We start from the raw sequence: 19,125 nt of genomic DNA, 5'->3' as shown, positions 1-19,125 counted from the left end.
CATTTATAAAATGAATTGAAAAAGGCAAAAAAAAAAAAAAAATACTATCCAAGGACTGTAATAAAAATATTCTAAAACAATTTGCTAAGTTTAAAAACCCAGGCAAAAACTAATTATCAGTGAGTGCACCCCTCCAGAAGATTAAATACTAATGAAGAAAAACAAACTATGTAATTCCAGAGATCAGAAATCATGATCTTCTTGTAAGTAGTATGTTTTTTATTAATCTTTTATGGTTGAAAACTAGCTCTAAAAAAGAACTGAGAATATGTCAGCTTGGCATTTCTTTCTAGTCTGAAAGTCTCCTCTTAAATAAAAAAAGCAATACTTCCTCCCAATAGGGCACCTTTTTCATGACTGATCTTTGTCCAAAATTAGAAGCAGTTTCTCCAGAAAAAGCCTATCAGTACACCAGATACAGTATTTCCTTATAGATTTTTTAAACAAGAGCATGACAACATTAATGAAATAAGTTTAATACAAGAAAATAATGCTGTAACTCAAAACAAACTGTTTTGTTTAATCTCACTTATTTTTTTTTGATTCTATACTAGATGACCACTATTCTTAAAGCTTAGAATAAATTGGGAATACAAGTCAAAACCAGAGCCTAATTAAATAAAATGCAACACTGAAAATCTTGGTTTGACAATAGGAACACCGAAAATCTTGGTTTGTCAATAAACTCAACAACACAGTTTAAATTAATTGGGAAAATTTTAATCAATAAGCATCAAACACACTTTACATTGGGAACTGCAATACTGAAATTGTGACATTTTAAATATTTTCCTCAAAGAAGGTTAGTGATTATCTTTTTCCTGGGAAACATGGAAATCCAACTATAACATTAATGTGGCCAGTCTAGGACTATGTTTTAGTTAATGCTAATATTTAAACAGATATTCACATTCCATGTCTACAATAAGGTAGACTGTGAACTACCTGTATTGCTGAATTTTGGCCAAAATTCCATGAGATAATTTAGAGGAACGTCAAATTTCTGAAGTGCAAACTCATAAAACTTCACATTGGGATCGCTTTTTTGCTTCAGTTGCATCTGACTCAACAATACAGGCAAGTTTACTTTCCTAATTACTTGGAAAAATATTTCTCCAATAAGTCCTGTGTCTTCTTTACTATGGATTGTTTTTAAGATATCAGCTCTGTGGTTAGTTTCCCACAGTTGATAAAAATCTATCAAAAACACCATAATATACAATTAGCAAGGGAAAAGGTTGTTTTTCTAAGGCTGTAGGAACAGGAAAGAAATAGCACTTCTTATTTGTATAAGCACATACACCTTTTAAATCTAGTCATACTGCATAAATCCAATATAGTATTCAAAAGTTCTATAAAAATGAACCAAAGATACTTATTTACTTCCACTGCTCCAAGAGTCAAATATTAGATCTGCATGAGAGTTGCACTGTAGCCATTTGCTGGTCCGATTGAAGAGTTCAAAGTCCTTTTTGTTATTTGGCCCAATGATGTCTACATCCCAGATAAATTCAGTTCAAAAAACGGAAATTAGGGCGAAGACTCCATATAACAAAGCACAAGGATATGCTACTAGAAGTTGCTGTCCTTCCATGGCTAATGCAGAAATAAAAATTTTGGAAGCAGAAAAACTACACCATCCAATAATTCCAGCAGTAAGAATGATTCCTACCATTCCTCTGTAACAGACAAAGAAAAATGGAGAGGGAAGAGAAAAAGCAGAAGATGAGATTAGTTATGTAAGAGTACTACCATAACCAATTCTTAAGTACTTAAAAATTAAATCACATGTAGATGTCTACAGAAATAACCAAGATCTTTCTTCAAATGCTGATGTATCTCAGTTAATTCAATTATTTCATGTGATAAAAAGCTTATCTGTAACATATTTTGCTTCTTAATATAGCACAATTTCTCAAACTTGGCAGCACTGACATTTGGCCTATGTGTGCTTCTGCTCTGAGGGCTGTTCTGTTTATCATTAGGACATTCAGCAGCATCCCTGGCCTCTAGCCATAAAATACCCATTGTACCTCTGCCCCTTCAGAGTTATGATAATTAAAATTGTCTCCAGACATTGCAAAGTATCCCCTGGTAGCAAAACTGCCCCTGCCTGGAAAACACTGTTTTAGTAGAAACACTGTCTTTAAAATTCAAATATAAACATATCAATTTTAACAAATGAGAAGAGTGAAACAGTTTCTACACTGAAAATCTGAAGCATTTTCATCCAAAACAGGGACACTGTAAGGCCATCACCCTTCCAAATCTCTAGTATCAGTTGATACATACTCTTCTGCTATGCCTTCTTTTCCACTCTAGGTATAACAAAGCTCAATCTTTCCTGATGTCTAGCACTAGCCAGAACGAGGGGACTGAACTACTGAGACAGCATCTGTCCACTGGCCGTAAGAAGCAACTTCATGAGCAGTAATATATACCTCTCTCTTTAATCCTTAAAATCCTTAAAATATTATTTTAAAATACCACAACTTTAAAGCTGTGTACAAGGATATTTGAGAACACAGTAGGCTAGAAACAGTCTCTTGACATAAAAAGTTCCAGTTTTAGTTAAGAATCTACTAAATAGAGAATATGCATTTATTATTCATTCACTTATATATGCCTGATATAGTTAAGAAATAAGATGTTGAGAAGGTAAGTATAATTTGAACAACCTGACCTCTTCCATTCAATATTTAGGTTAACAATCATCTCTGTTCAATTTGTTTATGGACACTGGTAAGTTTACCTAAAACTAGTGAAATTCCTTATTATATGGCAAGAAGACATGGTATAAATGATTTTTAAATTTATTATCACTTCCGTTATTCATCACTGAAAAGTATGTAACACAGTCTTCATTTATAACAGCCACCATCTGTTTGTTGAATCAGTGATTTACCTCAAATTGAGAGTGAACTAAACTGTATTACACAGAATTGGTCAATCAACTCCCAAAATAAAGATCAGTACTTACTGCAAAGAAAATATCACTGCGAAGCTGGAAAGCAGGATCATAGGAAGAAGACAATATCCAAGGACACTTGCCACACAACCAAATGAAACACCAGTCATACTCATTAAGTTTAATAAACAAAACATTCCTAGGCATCCAATTGCACTGATTCCATATACGTAGCCAAACTGGATTTTGCCAGCCTATGGGTAACAAAAAGATGACATGTTAGAGGGCAAAGAAAGTTACTTTGGGCTTCTTTCACCTAAAATGGTACTTGTAGAAGATATTTAATTTGTGAGGATTAAAATCCACAGAGGTATCTATTCTTTATATAGGGAAGTAAAACAGTGAGCAAACTGCCTTTTATATCTTTCTTAAGAAATTTAAAGTACCCACCTCTCAACACACAGATATTCAGGATTTCATTTTCTAGCTACCATTTGAGTTTGGCATAGAATTCAACAAATAAAGATATAAACCATTGTAGAATCACCTCAAGTCATAGATTTCTAAAAATAAATATGGCCGATTTTAAGCAAATAAACTACCAAAACAAGATGGAAAGTCATTCAAATATTTGGATAGTAGCTAATATCACTTGAACACACCCAACTCCACCAAAATTGCCCTGAAACAACTTATTTTCATTGGCAGATATAGTCATAATCATTTTAACAGCAGAAATAATTTCATCGACTTTGCTGCTGCTGCTGCATCACTTCAGTTGTGTCCAACTCTGTGCAACCCCAGAGATGGCAGCCCACCAGGCTCCCCCATCCCTGGGATTCTCCAGGCAAGAACACTGGAGTGGGTTGCCATTTCCTTCTCCAATGTGTGAAAGTGAAAAGCAAAAGTGAAGTCGCTCAGTCGTGTCTGACTCTTAGCGACCCCATGGACTGCAGCCTACCAGGCTCCTCTGCCTGTGGGATTTTCCAGGCAAGAGTACTGGAGTGGGGTGCCACTGCCTTCTCTGATCATTGATTTTATATGGGTGTTAAAGGAATTAGGAGAAAGGAAGCCAGGATTAGCAGGGAGCCAGGGTTCTGTGGGGAGGGGAGGAAAAAAGTGATTAACTACTGGATAAGAGGGTAATGGAAGATATTTTCTTCTTTCATTATTTTTCCAAATTGTTGGTTGCTTTATACAGTTCTCTGACAAACAAGCAAAAACTTTAAAAATTTTCTGCTCTTACAAAAGACATCACTAAACAATCTTAGGATAATAAACATGAGCTTAATTGGAGTTAGTACTCTTAGTCACACTACGTGAACAGTCTATTTAGGTCATGCTATCACTAAAATCAGTCTGCGAAAAAGCCTTTAAAAAGTTCTGGTTTGTCACCCATCTGACATACGAAACTCAATTATGAAAATACCTCTACAGATTACATTAATGGAAAACTCCCTGGGATTTTTGTTAGAATACTTGTTTGTAAATATTTGATTAAGAGTGTAGAAGTTTAAAAGGTTTATTAATAATAATAAAATCTGACACTGGGTACAATGCATGAAAACTCTGAATAGTATATTCAAAATACTTTGAAAAGTATTCTCATATAACCTGTCTTAATCTCCAAAACAATCTTGTTAGGTAGTTATTTATCAGAGGGAAGTGAAGGGTGAAATCAAGGGCAGATGAGAAGCACTGAGTTCATGCCTAGCTTTTCTGACTAAAAGTTCCATCTTTAATTCATTATATTGTTTATTTCTTCTAATTCAGAAGAGGACATAAGATAAAATAAAACAAACATTAAAAATTATATTTACAATTTCTCATTTTCAATATGCTCCAATATTCTTAGAGAGATGAGAGAGACTAAAACTTGTTGTCTTTTAATTTATCAATTCACTAAATATTAAAATAATATATAAGAAAGATCAGCACTTATGCAACAAAACTCTACTCAAGGGCAACTTAAAAAAAAAAAAAGGAATTCTGATGAGTGACTAAAGCCACATGTTATTTATTAACAATTTTCCCTAATAATTGGACCACTTATTGGAACAAGAAATGATTTCTGAATATACCATATTATCAATGGTGAAGGGACGAATATGTATAAACTTTAACAACTTGATACCTTTTAATACACATTAAAACTTGATGTAAAAGAAGAGTCTTAATAAAGGCTCTTGGTGGAATATTTAAATTCCATTCTTTAATCTCACACTGAGAGCTCCAACTAGAATCTTACCAGTAACAATGTAGCTCCAAAAGCAAGGCAAAAAACCATTGGTCCTGCCAAATCAGTCTCATTCATGATGCTGCCATCTGCTACTTTCAAGGGGTGTAAAACTGTGAGTGTTTTTTGCCAGATGTGGTCAAAATTGATACCCAATTCTGAAGAAAAAGAAAATAAGAAAGTCAATCAGGATTTGTGATATACTTTCAGTTTACCAGAATTTATATTGTAACAGGGTGAAAACAAAATGAAACAACCAGTATCAAAAAAGTGATCTAGCAACATCAGATATTATTTTAGTGAGCCCTCAATCAGTCTTTACTGATTACGGTGCTTATTCCACAAATATAAAATCTCTGGTTTGGTATTAGAAAAAGGTAAGGACATAATGAATCAGGCACTCTGAGCTAGGCCTTTATAGCAAAGAATACACAGACAGCATTCACAATAAGGGGCTCTATACCCGGGGCTTCAGAAACACAGGCGGCCCTGCAAAAACGTATACAAAACTATGTATTCTATGTATGTATGTGCATTTTTCTGAGAAGAGTATGCATAGCTTTCACTGGACTTCCAAAGGGTATCTCATCTCCCCCCAAATTTTTAGAACTATTGCTTTTGGGGTTTGGAGATACAATTTGAACAACACCGTACACTGATGTTACCAGCTCCATCAGTTTGTTTTCATGCAGAACAGTCAATACCATGCTATTTCCTCTCATTTCTTCCACTGATAGAACTGCATCAATAATCTAAAGCAAAAGTTACTCTGCTCACATACTGACATACTTTATTATCACTACATAAACATCTATTTAAAAAAGTCTGGTTCTCTCTGGCTCAGTGTTTTTCAAAATGAGTCACTTAGTAGAAACTTTTTTCCTACAACCTTATTCTTTTAAAGACAAGAGGAACTTCTTCAAACAAAGATTTACTTCCACCATCTGGATATTATAGAGTACTATCAAGAGTTGCAACTGACTGTACCTTCTAATAAAGGTGGTTCATCCTCAAAGTTGTTTCCATAGAATGGCTGAGGTGCAGTTGGAGTATACGCCTGAGTTGGCTGGAAAATCTGCCCCGTGTATGGCTGTTGTGGCTGCATCATGTCTGCGGGGACAAACCGGCCTTGGTGCGAGTAGTCATAGCCAGCATACTGTCTAAAAAGCCAAGTAAAGTTACATGCCTCAGAATTATGTCAACATCCAAATCTGATATCCCTGACAGGCAAGAAATATGTCATGCAATTTCCAGAGTATCTACTTTGCCAGTTTTTATAAATCGTGGTTGAAATTAACTACTAAGATCAAGCTAATTATCTACAATAAGACAGATGGCTCATGGTGGAGAGTTCTGACAAAATGTGGTCCACTGGAGAAGGGAATGGCAAGCCACTTCAGTATTCTTGCCTTGAGAACCCCATGAACAGTAATGAAAAGTCAAAAAGATAGAACACTGAAAGAGGAACTCCCCAGGTCGGCAGGTGCCCAACATGCTACTGGAGATTGGTGGAGAAATAACTCCAGAAAGAATGAAGAGACGGAGCCAAAGCAAAAACAACACCGAGTTGTGGATGTGACTGGTGATGGAAGCAAGGCCCAACGCTGTAAAGAGCAATATCGCATAGAAACCTGGAATGTTAGGTCCATGAATCAAGGCAAATTCGAAGTGGTCAAACAGGAGATGGCAAGAATGAACGCTGACATTTTAGGAATCAGCGACCTAAAATGAACTGGAATGGGTGAATTTACATCAGATGAGCATCATATCTACTACTGTGGGCAAGAATCCCTTAGAGGAAATGGAGTAGCTATCATACCCAACAAGAGTCTGAAATGCAGTACTTGGATGCAGTCTCAGAAACGAAAGAATGATCTCTCTTCATTTCCAAGGCAAACCATTCAATATCATGGTAATCCAAGTCTATGTCCAGACCAGTAATGCTGAAGAAGCTGAAGTTGAAAGGTTCTATGAAGACCTAAAAGACCTTCTAGAACTAACACCCCAAAAAGATGTCCTTTTCATTATCAGTTCAGTTCAGTTGCTCAGTCGTGTCCGACTCTTTGCAACCCCATGAATCGCAGCACGCCAGGCCTCCCTGTCCATCACCATCTCTCGGAGTTCACTCAAACTCATGTCCATCGAGTCGGATATGCCATCCAGCCATCTCATCCTCTGTCATCCCCCTTTTCTCCTGCCCCCAATCCCTCCCAGCATCAGTCTTTTCCAATGAATCAACTCTTCACATGACGTGGCCAAAGTACTGGAGTTTCAGCTTTAGCATCATTCCTTCCAAAGAACACCCAGGGCTGACCCCCCTTAGAATGGACGGGTTGGATCCCCTTGCAACCAAGGGACTCTCAAGAGTCTTCTCTAACACCACAGTTCAAAAGCATCAATTCTTCGGCGCTCAACTTTCTTCACAGTCCAACTCTCACATGCACACGTGACCACTGGAAAAACCATAGCCTTGACTAGACGGAACTTTGTTGGCAAAGTAATGTCTCTGCTTTTCAATATGCTATCTAGGTTGGTCATAACTTTTCTTCCAGGGGTAAGTGTCTTTTAATTTCATGGCTGCAATCACCATCTGCAGTTTTTTTGGAGCCCCAATAAATAAAGTCTGACACTGTTTCCACTATTTCCCCATCTATTTCCCATGAAGTGATGGGACCAGATGCCATGATCTTTGTTTTCTGAATGTTGAGCTTTAAGCCAACTTTTTCACTCTCCTCTTTCACTTTCATCAAGAGGCTTTTGAGTTCCTCTTCACTTTCTGCCATAAGGGTGGTGTCATCTGCATATCTGAGGTTATTGATATTTCTCCTGGCAATCTTTATTCTAGCTTGTGTTTCTTCTAGCCCAGCGTTTCTCATGATATACTCTGCATATAAGTTAAATAAGCAGGGTGACAGTGACAATATACAGCCTTGACGTACTCCTTTTCCTATTTGGAAACAGTCTGCTGTTTCATGTCCAGTTTTAACTGTTGCTTTCTGACCTGCATATAGGTTTCTCAAGAGGCAGGTTAGGTGGTCTGGTATTCCCATCTCTTTCAGAATTTTCCACAGTTTATTGTGATCCACACAGTCAAAGGCTTTGGCATAGTCAATAAAGCAGAAATAGGTGTTTTTCTGGAACTCTCTTGCTTTTTCAATGATCCAGCAGATGTTGGCAATTTGATCTCTGGTTCCTCTGCCTCTTCTAAAACCAGCTTGAACATCTGGAATTTCACAGTTCATGTATTGCTGAAGCCTGGCTAGGAGAATTTTGAGCATTACTTTACTAGCATGTGAAAGTGAAAGTGAAAGTGAAGTTGCTTAGAGATGAGTGCAATTGTGCGGTAGCTTGAGCACTCTTTGGCATTGCCTTTCTTTGGGACTGGAATGAAAGGCGACTTTTTTCAGTCCCATGGCCACTGCTGAATTTTCCAAATTTGCTGGCATATTGAGTGCAGCACTTTCACAGCATCATCTTTCAGGATTTGGACTAGAATGCAAAAGTAAGAAGTCAAGAAACACCTGGAGTAACAGGCAAATTTGGCCTTGGAGTACACAATGAAGCAGGGAAAAGGCTCATAGAGTTCTGCCAAGAGAATGCAATGATCATAGCAAACACTCTCTTCCAACAACACAAGAGAATGCTCTACACATGGACATCACCAGACGGTCAACATCGAAATCAGACTGATGAGATTGTTTGTAGCCAAAGATGAAGAAGCTCTATACAGTTTGCAAAAACAAGACAGGGAGCTGAGTGTGGCTCAGACCATGAACTCCTTATTGGCAAATTCAGACTGTAATTGAACAAAGTAGGAGAAACCACTAGACCACTCAGGTATGACCTAAATCAAATCCCTTACAATTATACAGTGGAAGTGGGAAATAGATTTAAGGGACTAGATCTGATAGACAGAGTGCCTGATGAACTATGGATGGAGGTTCGTGACACTGTACAGGAGACAGGGACCAAGACCATCCTCAAGAAAAAGAAATGCAGAAAAGCAAAGTGGCTCTCTGAGGAGGCCTTACAAATAGCTGAGAAAAGAAGAGAAGCAAAAAGCAAAGGAGAAAAGGAAAGATATACCCATTTGAAAGCAGAGTTCCAAAGAATAGCAAGGAGAGATAAGAAAGCCTTCCTCGGTGATCAATGCAAGGAAATAGAGGAAAACAATAGAATGGGAAAGACTAGAGATCTCTTCAAGAAAATTAGAGATACCAAGGGAACATTTCATGCAAAGATGGGCTCAATTAAGGACAGAAATGGTATGGACCTAACAGAAGCAGAAGACATTAAAAGAGGTGGCAAGAATACACAGAACTGTACAGAAAAGATCTTCATGGCCCAGATAATCACAATGGTGTGATCACTCACCTAGAGCCAGACATCCTGGAATGTGAAGTCAAGTGAGCCTTAGGAAGGATCACTATGAACAAAGCTAGTGGAGGTGATGGAATTCCAGTTGAGCTATTTCAAATCCTAAAAGATGATGCTGTGAAAGTGCTGCACTTAATATGCCAGCAAATTGGGAAAACTCAGCAGTTTCTACAGGACTGGAAAAGGTCAGTTTCCATTCCAATGCCAAAGAAAGGCAATGCCAAAGAATGTTCAAACTACCACACAAATGCAGTTATCTCACACGCTAGTAAAGTAATGGTCAAAATTCTCCAAGCCAGGGTTCAACAGAACGTGAACTGTGAAATTCCAGATGTTCAAGGTGGTTTTAGAAAAGGCAGAGGAACCAGAGATCAAATTGCCTACATCTGCTGGATCATCAAAAAAGCAAGAGAGTTCCAGAAGAACATGTACTTCTGCTTTATTGACTATGCCAAAGCCTTTGACTGTGTGGATTACAACCAACTGTGGAAAATTTGAGAGATGGGAATACCTGATCACCTAACCTGCCTCTTGAGAAATCTGTACGCAAGTCAAGAAGCAACAGTTAAAACTGGACATGGAACAACAGACTGGTTCCAAATAGGGAAAGGAGTACATCAAGGCTGTATATTGTGACCCTGCTTATTTAATTTATATGCAGAGTACAACATGAGAAACGCTGGGCTGGAGGAAGCACAAGCTGGAATCAAGATTGCTGGGAGAAATATTAATAATCTCAGATATGCAGATGATACCATCTTATGGCAGGAAGCGAAGAACTAAAGAGCCTCTTGATGAAAGAGGAGAGTGAAAAAGGTGGCTTAAAACTGAACATTCAGAAAACTAAGATCATGGCATCTAGTCCCATCACTTCATGGCAAATAGATGGGGCAACAGTGGAAATAGTGGCAGACTTTATTGTTTGAGGCTCCAAAATCACTGCAGATGGTGACTGCAGCCATGAAATAAAAAAGATGCTTACTCCCTAGAAGGAAAGTTATGACCAACCTAGAGAGCATATTAAAAAGCAGAGACATTACTTTGTCAACAAAGGTCCATCTAGTCCGTCTATGCTTTTTCCTGTGGTCATGTATGGATGCGAGAGTTGGACTATAAAGAAAGCTGAGTGCTGAAGAATGGATGCTTTTGAATATGTTATTTTTTGGAAGTGCATCAATGTCTTTAAGAACAATCATCGATTTCAAACAGTGAAAAATAGGAAGCATCTTTCTTGTGAAAGCTTTCTGAATAGAACATAATTAACACACCTTGCATTTGAATAGTTCTTTTAAATTTTTTAAGTAAATGTACACTTATTATCTCTGTTGCTATGTACTGTAACAAATCTTATTCTTTAGAAGCAGACCTGGTATGGCTTTTCTAGTAATGCAAACAACAGAAGAATATTGAAGCGGAACAGAAGAATACTGAAGCAATAGCTTTTAATGATTTGTTTCACCATGTTCTGGAAAAGTATGACCTATCTATCAGTAGGACTAATCCAATTACACAGTAAGAAAGAAAGAAGGAATTATTTTAAAGGTAAGACATTTTAAAAATGAGAGCTGAGATGCCTTAGAGATCTTTTAGTCTCTAATTCTCTTTAAAAATTTACAGTCGCTTTTTCAAAAATATAAAAACCTAATGACCTCATTATTACTTGAGATTTTAAAGTTAAATCTAATTTTTAAATTAACTGAACATCTTGATTAAAAGCAAATCAAAGGTGGAATTCCTTGGTGATACAGTGGATGGGAGTTTCACCTGCCAGTGCAGGGGATACTGGGCTCGATCCCTGGTCTGGGAAGACTGACTGTGCTGAAGAGCAACTAGGCCCACAGGCCTCGACTGCTAAGCCCAAGTGCGCCGCAACTCGTGAAGCCCGTGTACCGAGGGCCTGTGTTCTGCAACCAGAGAAGCCGCCGCAGTAAGACGTTTGTGCACTGCAACAAAGAGTAACTCTTGCTCGCTGCAACTAGTGAAAGCCTACCTGCAACAATGAAGATCCAGTGCAACCAAAAATTAATTAATTTAAAAAACCAATTAATTAATTAAAATTTCAACTACACATAGCTCGTATTCTCTTATCATGCTAGTCCAATACATGCTTAAAAATGCTATTTATTTTTCTGGCTATAAAATATATTGTTAGAATGCACTGCAGCAATATTTTAATGGCAAAAAACAGAAACCAAAACAATATAAATATATATCTGTAACTACACTGTGACATGGGCATAGATTACTATGCATCTGTTAAACAGAATGAGGTGGTTTTGTAGATACCCGAAAGAAATGATAATCAAAAACATTTAGTGGAGAAGGAAAAAACCTAATATTCAGGAACTTCTCTGGTGGTCCAGGGGTTAAAGACTCCAGTGCAGGTTCATGCTATGCAGTGTGGCCAAAAAAACGCACAAATAAATAAATACAAATTTTAAAACAGAAAAAAACTGAAAGGCAGAATAGTATGCATCATATGCACCCACTGTGACTATGCTTTTTAGACTATATATGCACATCTAGGTATATGTGTTTTATATACATATACATTATATACACAATTATATAGGTAAAGGGACCCAAAAACAGGTGAAGTAAGACACTTAATTTTCAGATTATAATCTTTTGTACCTTTAAAAATCCTATATAGTTATATTTGTTGAAATTCATTAACTCTGTTACATGTAATATATAGCTACTGAAATTTCCCAAAACATACATAATAACTTTCTGAATAGTACTGTGTAAAGTGTTTAATGTGACTTGCCTCACATTATTCTCACTACTCTAGAAGGTTAATTTTATCATCCTCTTCATTACCAAAATGTGTAAACTGATATTTGGGTTAAAATGATTTGTCCACAAATGATCTGTGCAAGGATTCAAAACCAGACTTTCTAATTCCAGTAGCTAGCTCTTATAACAACTGTAATAAAAATCACCTTCAACTCCTATCTGACATCAACATCTGTTTTTTTTTTTTCTGTATATGCATTTCCCCAGTCATTTTGGTATGCAAATACCTTGATTACTATTTATTTACCTACTTACTTACACATACACACACACACACACACACACACAACCCCCAGGGGGCTAGCTGGCTGAATTAGGGTAAGAACTCACATCTTCTAATTTAGTAGAATACAGTATAGTGCCATCTCTCTAAGGATGTATCATAAATTCACCTTAGAGTTCATGGAACAAGTAGAAAAGCTCCATATGGAGGTTTGTACAATCTGCATAAACGGATTGTATTTTATTCTCTTTCTCCAGGGAAAGAAAGAGAATATAAATATGCATGCAAGAGAAAAAACAAAAAGAATGACATAAACCCATGGTTCTCAAACTCTTTCAACTTAGAACCCATTATACTCTTAAAATTTGTTATTGAGAACTAAAATTTTTTATGTGGGTAATATCTATCAATATTTTTTCATTTTAGAAATTAAAACAGAAATGTTTAAAATACTTATATGTTAAAGTAAGATTAAATCTATTATATATTACCATAAACTTTTTTAAATGAAAAAGCTATTTTTCAAGACAGCTGAAAATTCTTATATCTGCCTCTGTATTCCCTCTGTTGTGTGATATACCATTTAGTTGAAGTATCTGAAGAAAATCTAGTGTTGCAGACATGTGGTTGGAAAATAGAGTGTTTTAATAATCTTTTCAGATTATCATTAATATTCTTTCTGGTATATCAAAGCACAGACCAAAGTGATAGTTTTTTAAACTTAACTTGCAATGTGGCAATTGGAAAGAATGCTAATGAACTGTCTTGTATGTCTTGTACTTTGACTGGATCCTTTCTTTACTCATGTATAATTTGTAACATCATGCATTGGCCATTTAGAAAATATTAATATGAGTTATGCAGATGTTCCAAATATAGACTCACTTAATATGAAATACATGTATATAAATCATACTTGTTAATATCATCACTGATCTCATCAGAAAATAATTACTGGGAAGCTCACAATTTCACAGTGATGGATACAAGTTTTTCAAAATGCTTATTTTTGCCTGAAAATGTGAATCTGATCATTGGCCCCACATACTGTCAACTGCTTTCCTTGAAGTAACAGGTCACTTCATTCATTTTTCGAGAAATTATTTAAGTCTGAATAACCATAGTTTGTCTGTCAGATGTTCTTTCCAAAAAAAGGTTTCCGTGAAAAAGTGGCTGATTCAACTTGTGACTCAAACTGCATAGGTGCTTTTCCTAGAGATAATTATTATACTTTAGTATGAAGTAGAAGTGCTTTAGAACTGTTTCCCATTTTGTCACATAGAATATTTTTAAAATGTATATTGTCAAGGGTCAGGATTTAAAACAATAATTCTTACAGCTTCACCAAGGACATCTTTAAATGAAATGGCTTCACTCACCCCCCAACAAGTATGTGATGAAGAATACAATGATTACTAGAACAATTTGATGCCACTGTCTTGATTCACATTTGGGTACCAGCAGTTTTACCAATCATTGCTTTTGCAACATCAGTGCAAATGCCAACACGCCTAAAAAGGTATAAAATGTCTCACTGTGTGTGTGTTAACCATTCAGTCATGTCCGACTCTTTGCGACCCCATGTGACTGTAGTCCTCCAGACTCCTCTGTCCATGGGGATTCTCCCAGCAAGAGTACTGTAGTGGGTAGCCATGTCCTTCTCCAGAGGATCTTCCCGACCCAGGAATTGAACCTGGGTCTCTGGCATTGCAGGCAGATTCTTCACCATCTGAGCCACCGCAGAAGAGCAAAATGTCTCACTACTATTACAAAAATAGTTTTGATCTTTCCAAACCTCCTGGAAGGATCTCAAGGACACTCTGGGGTCTGTACACAACACTTCAGAATCACTGATACAGACCCATAAATTTCATGTAAGGAAGAGAAATAATGCAAGCAAATAAGAGCTTTAAATGAGGCACTATTATTCCTTCATCAGATGAAAGACAATACCATGGAATTTTACACTTTCCCTTTTCTGGCAGGATCTGCTCAGGAAAATGCCTGACTCACTCCTACTCATTTTAAACTAAAACATAATATGGTAGACATGACCTTTACAGACTAAATCAACACTTCTGCAGCAGGAAAAGTAGCAGATGAAACCAATGCTCTCAGTATCAGCAACAAAGACAAAGCCTCTTAACATACTGGGTTGACAACTTAAGCTGATCAAAATCCATAGGTAGTCCATAAAGGTATTATCAGTTAAAGGAAGATGAAAAAATACTAGCTTTCAGTGCTTTAAAAAATACATAGTTGGTATTTCTATATATTTCATACAAATATATAATACAATGTCTAATAAGACATTCATAAACCTCAGCAGATTGAGATCAAAGGTCCTTTTACTTTTGGGGTTTATTTTTTCTTATATGAATGTAAAGTACCCATAGTAGAAACTATGCAAAATGTTAAAGCTGACTTCATAGGGCAAATGTCGAACTATGAACTAATAATAACCCAAGTCAAACTTGAAGACAATCCAAGTCAGATTATATCTGAACCTGTATTTTCATCAATAGAGAGAGAGAAAAGTTAGCTGATCTTTGTTACCTAGTTGACATAACAAACAAAGTATTATTTGATACACTGAGATAAACATAAAAATGTCATTAAGGGGCAGATCCAATTGAAGGCACATACAGAAGAGCTCAAGTATTCTTAAAGTTCAGAAACTCACTTATTACTACTAACACACTAGTCTTATTTTTCTCAGCAGTATCTATAAATTCATATTTATTAACTGGCAGTAACATTTATATAAGCACCTGGAATAAAACTTCTTTACAAGCACTGAAGCAATGCTTACCAGTACATGATTTTTGTTGAGATGGAACTGTGAGGTTAGCAACAGCATATCTAAAACAACTGCTCTATGGAGAACTGAAGTGAGATGCTAAGTGTACAGGACAATAGGTAACACCTTTAAGAGGTGCTAACAAGGACAGAAAGAAAGAAACATAAGAAAGGTAGAGATGCATTTTCACTTGAAATCTAAGTGGAATAATTCTGTTGAGTCTAAACAATATCATTAGTTAAAAATACACCCAGGTCCACATACAGAGATAGGTTTTCCAAAGCCCTATTGCAGCACTCCAGCCATTCTTACATTCATCTGCCCTGTCATACACTGCTGCTGCTAAGTCTTGTCAGTCGTGTCTGACTCTGTGTGACCCCATAGACGGCAGCCCACCAGGCTCTTCTGTCCCTGAGATTCTCCAGGCAAGAACACTGGAGTGGGTTGCCATTTCCTTCTCCAAGCATGAAAGTGAAAAGTGAAAGTGAAGTCACTCACTCGCGTCTGACTCTAGCTACCCCATGGACTGTAGCCTACCAGGCTCCTCCGTCCATGGGATTTCCCAGGCAAGAGTACTGGAGTGGAGTGCCATTGCCTTCTCCATGTCATACACTGAACAATCACAAAAACTACATATTTAGGTAAATAAATGAATGGATATTTCTCAACAGATTTTCTCCAATCCTGACCAATTAACTGATAAAAAGAGATAAATCTTCAATGGCATTATGTAGTTTAGAATTTAACAGAAAGAAAAAAAAGTGATTCAGAGATAGAGATTATTATTTACATGCGCACTTCCACTGTTCACTGTGTTAAGTTTTAGGGGAAAAAAGCTTTACAATGTACCAAAATAAGCAGATTTCAGGTTTCTTTTGTTTTTGCTTTTGTAAAAAGTATAGCCTATGCAAGACAAACCACACTGTGTTAATTTCAACACAACCTAGTACTAATGCTTCTTTCAGACTATATACACACCCTTTACATGCCCTCATCCTGGGACAGTCTTCATGGTTTTTAATTCAGGGTCCATACGCACATCAGTTAACACATGAACTGTCTGGACGTTATACCACATTAATACAGATGTCTGACTGTAAACATATATTTCTCAGAAACAGGCCCCTAGTTTGCTTCAGTTTCTCTAAGGGATCCTAGATCATCTAAAAATGGTTAAGTAACCTTGGTATAGGAAACTCCTTCACTAAAAGGGAGGCTGAGAAGATTAACCTTAATGACCTAAGAAACTAAGATGGAAATGGCAACTCACTTCAGTGTCCTTGCCCGGGAGGTCCATGGACAGAAGTGCCTGGTGCACTACAGTCCATGGGGCTATAAAGACTTGGACATGACTGAAAGAATGAACACACACAAGAAACTAAGAATATGATGTCCTAGAGGAGACTGGTAAAAAGCCCTCCTTTTTTTTTCCCCCCACAAACACCAGAAACTATGGAAAAAATACATTTTTTTGTTGTCGCTGTTGTTTTTTTCAACAGTTCAGGACTGGAAGGTTTTGAGTCTCCGACCCCGTGCCCCGCTCCTTCAATCTGCAACTGGAAAGTTGCAAGTACTGACTGACCAAAAGTTTTGGTGTGACAAGTAATAAAAGTGATTATTAATTGCTATACGGAAACTACCTGGTGAATCATAGTAGGGAGCTTACACTGTTCAACAGTGTCAGTGCTTTCAGTTAACAATTGATATACTCTGAAAACTGGACTGATTTAACTACTAACGAAGCTGTCAAAAGATTTTAATTTTTAACTACTCTTGTGGTCTAAACAGCCTATCTAGTTACTTTATGCTCCTACCCATACCCTAAATGATGTTCAAATACTGTACTAGAAAAAGGTTCTTCAAACAATCTATTTTTCCACTCATGGCACATCTCAGTATTTTGCAGAAAATACCAAACTCTATAGAGGACAATGTTGTCCAACCCAAAGAAGTGTCAAGATCTCTCCGGAGGCAGGAAGATTATGAGACGTCACATTCCTGATAAGCAACTTGTTCCCACATTCAGTCTAAGGCAGAACCAAACATTCAGGGTACATGTTTTCACTGCAATCTCGAAAAACAAATGGCCAAAGTTGAAATGTTACTTGCTATAGGGTCCTCCACTTCCTCCATAATCGTAGGACTGCTGTGACTGGTCATCGATGCTGTAACTTGTCTGGTAGAAATCCGTGTTTAAATTATCAAAGCCTGACATTGCAAATGATCTGCAACAGAAAAATGGCAAAGACAGCTTATGCCTAAGGGCCTCCTGAATTCGACCCTGACACTTTACTTAAGCGAATACCCTCAGAAGGTGGCAAATAATTCTATAATTTAGGGTTGCAGCATTTGGAAGGTGGGTCGCGGGGTTGGGTGTGCTAAAGAAATGTCTCTAAGTCAAGGCCCAGGAAGACACCTCCACTTCGAGGGGCTGATAAGCCCTGGGTACGGGAGGAGCGTTGTCACGGGAGGAGGGGTTCTGTGGGGTCTAAAATACCAACAGCAAAGATGATTCGTCACGTCGGGATAGGGCTTCACAGCTGAAAACACGACAGCCTCTTTGCAAAATAAGGCCTGGGCCGGCCGGGAAAGCGCATAGTCTCGCAGGATCCGCGTCAGCAAGGCCCGAAAGGGAGGGAGGGTCGGAGAGAAAGAACCCGGGCGCGGCGCCCACGAGCCGCCCTGCCCAGGTGCGGGGAGAAATCGAACATCATGCCACAGAATTGGGCACTCACCAAACGTGGAGGCAGCGGCGGCGGCGGTAGCTTTAATAGCCCCCAACCCCCCCAAACTCAGCTAAGGACCCTGTACTGGACCGGTTGCTACGTGTCAGAAGAGCAAAGAACTGCTTCCGGGGCACGCCCGCTCGCGCAGGCGCCTTGGCAGACTTTGGGCTCGGGTTGGAGGGCGGGGGGCGGGGTTGGTGGGGCGGTAAACGCGATATGGAGCACGCGCAGTATCGCCCAACTAACTCCCGCGGCGGACTTACGCGAGGAGGGGAAAGCTTCTGGCAGCTTGGTTAGCGGTGGAGGCAGTAAGGCGCAGGCGCAGAATTGTTGCTTACTACTTCATTGGAAGGACTGGTGTTGAAGCTGAAACTCCAATACTTTGGCCACCTGATGCGAAGAACTGACTCATTTGAAAAAACCCTGATGCTGGGAAGGATCGAGGTCAGGAGGAGAAGGGGACGATAGAAGATGAGGTGGTTGGATGGCATCACCGACTTGATGGACATGGGTTTGGGTGGACTCCGGAAGTTGGTGATGGACAGGGGAGCGTGGCGTGCTGCAGTCTATGGGGGTCGCAAAGAGTCAGACACGACTGAGCGACTGAACTGAACTGAACTTCAGAATGAGAATTGCTTTGTAGACCTAGTGCCTGGGTGAAGGCGTGGAAATACAGATACACACACTAACTCCAAATGAGACAAACAAAAATAAAGAAATAAAAATAAACATATTCCTTGCAAACAAAATCACTAACAAAAAGACAAACTATATATATATATATATATAAAGGAGTATACTCTAGAAAGAGAAGAGCAGCTACGCTTTGAGATTTTATGCTCCATAAAGAATTTCTGAAATTGCTCATGCAGTTATGTAATTTATCACCTTTTACAAATAATTTGATAATTGATTGATGTATGTACCATCTGCTCAGTGGTAAAGAATCTGCCTGCCAATGCAGGATAATAGGAGACTTGGGGTTCCATCCCTGGGTTGGAAAGATCCCCTGGAGGAGAAATGGCAACTCAATCCAGTATTCTTGCCTGGAAATTT

At 38.0% G+C, this 19,125-nt stretch overlaps 1 protein-coding gene across 2 annotated transcripts; it reads right to left on the bottom strand.

Moving 5' to 3' along the window:
• Nucleotides 1–204: 204 nt before the first annotated feature.
• On the bottom strand, nt 205–18,234 carry YIPF5 (Yip1 domain family member 5). Of its 2 annotated transcripts, XM_040239807.1 has the most exons (6): nt 18,079–18,234; nt 17,449–17,568; nt 6,132–6,304; nt 5,157–5,302; nt 2,981–3,162; nt 205–1,679 (listed from the first exon to the last, which is right to left on the bottom strand). In XM_040239807.1, exons 2-6 carry the CDS (start codon nt 17,556–17,558, stop codon nt 1,517–1,519), a joined length of 774 nt encoding a protein of 257 aa, XP_040095741.1. In that variant the 5' UTR covers nt 17,559–17,568; nt 18,079–18,234; the 3' UTR covers nt 205–1,516. The 2 variants fall into 2 exon arrangements, with proteins under 2 accessions (XP_040095741.1, XP_040095742.1); XM_040239808.1 differs by lacking the exons at nt 17,449–17,568; nt 18,079–18,234 and adding an exon at nt 11,286–11,304.
• Nucleotides 18,235–19,125: the final 891 nt, after the last annotated feature.

Source organism: Oryx dammah, unplaced genomic scaffold (genome assembly GCF_014754425.2).
Source record: "Oryx dammah isolate SB20612 unplaced genomic scaffold, SCBI_Odam_1.1 HiC_scaffold_5, whole genome shotgun sequence".
Lineage (NCBI taxonomy): Eukaryota > Metazoa > Chordata > Mammalia > Artiodactyla > Bovidae > Oryx > Oryx dammah.
This window is presented reverse-complemented; position numbering and strand designations above follow the sequence as displayed.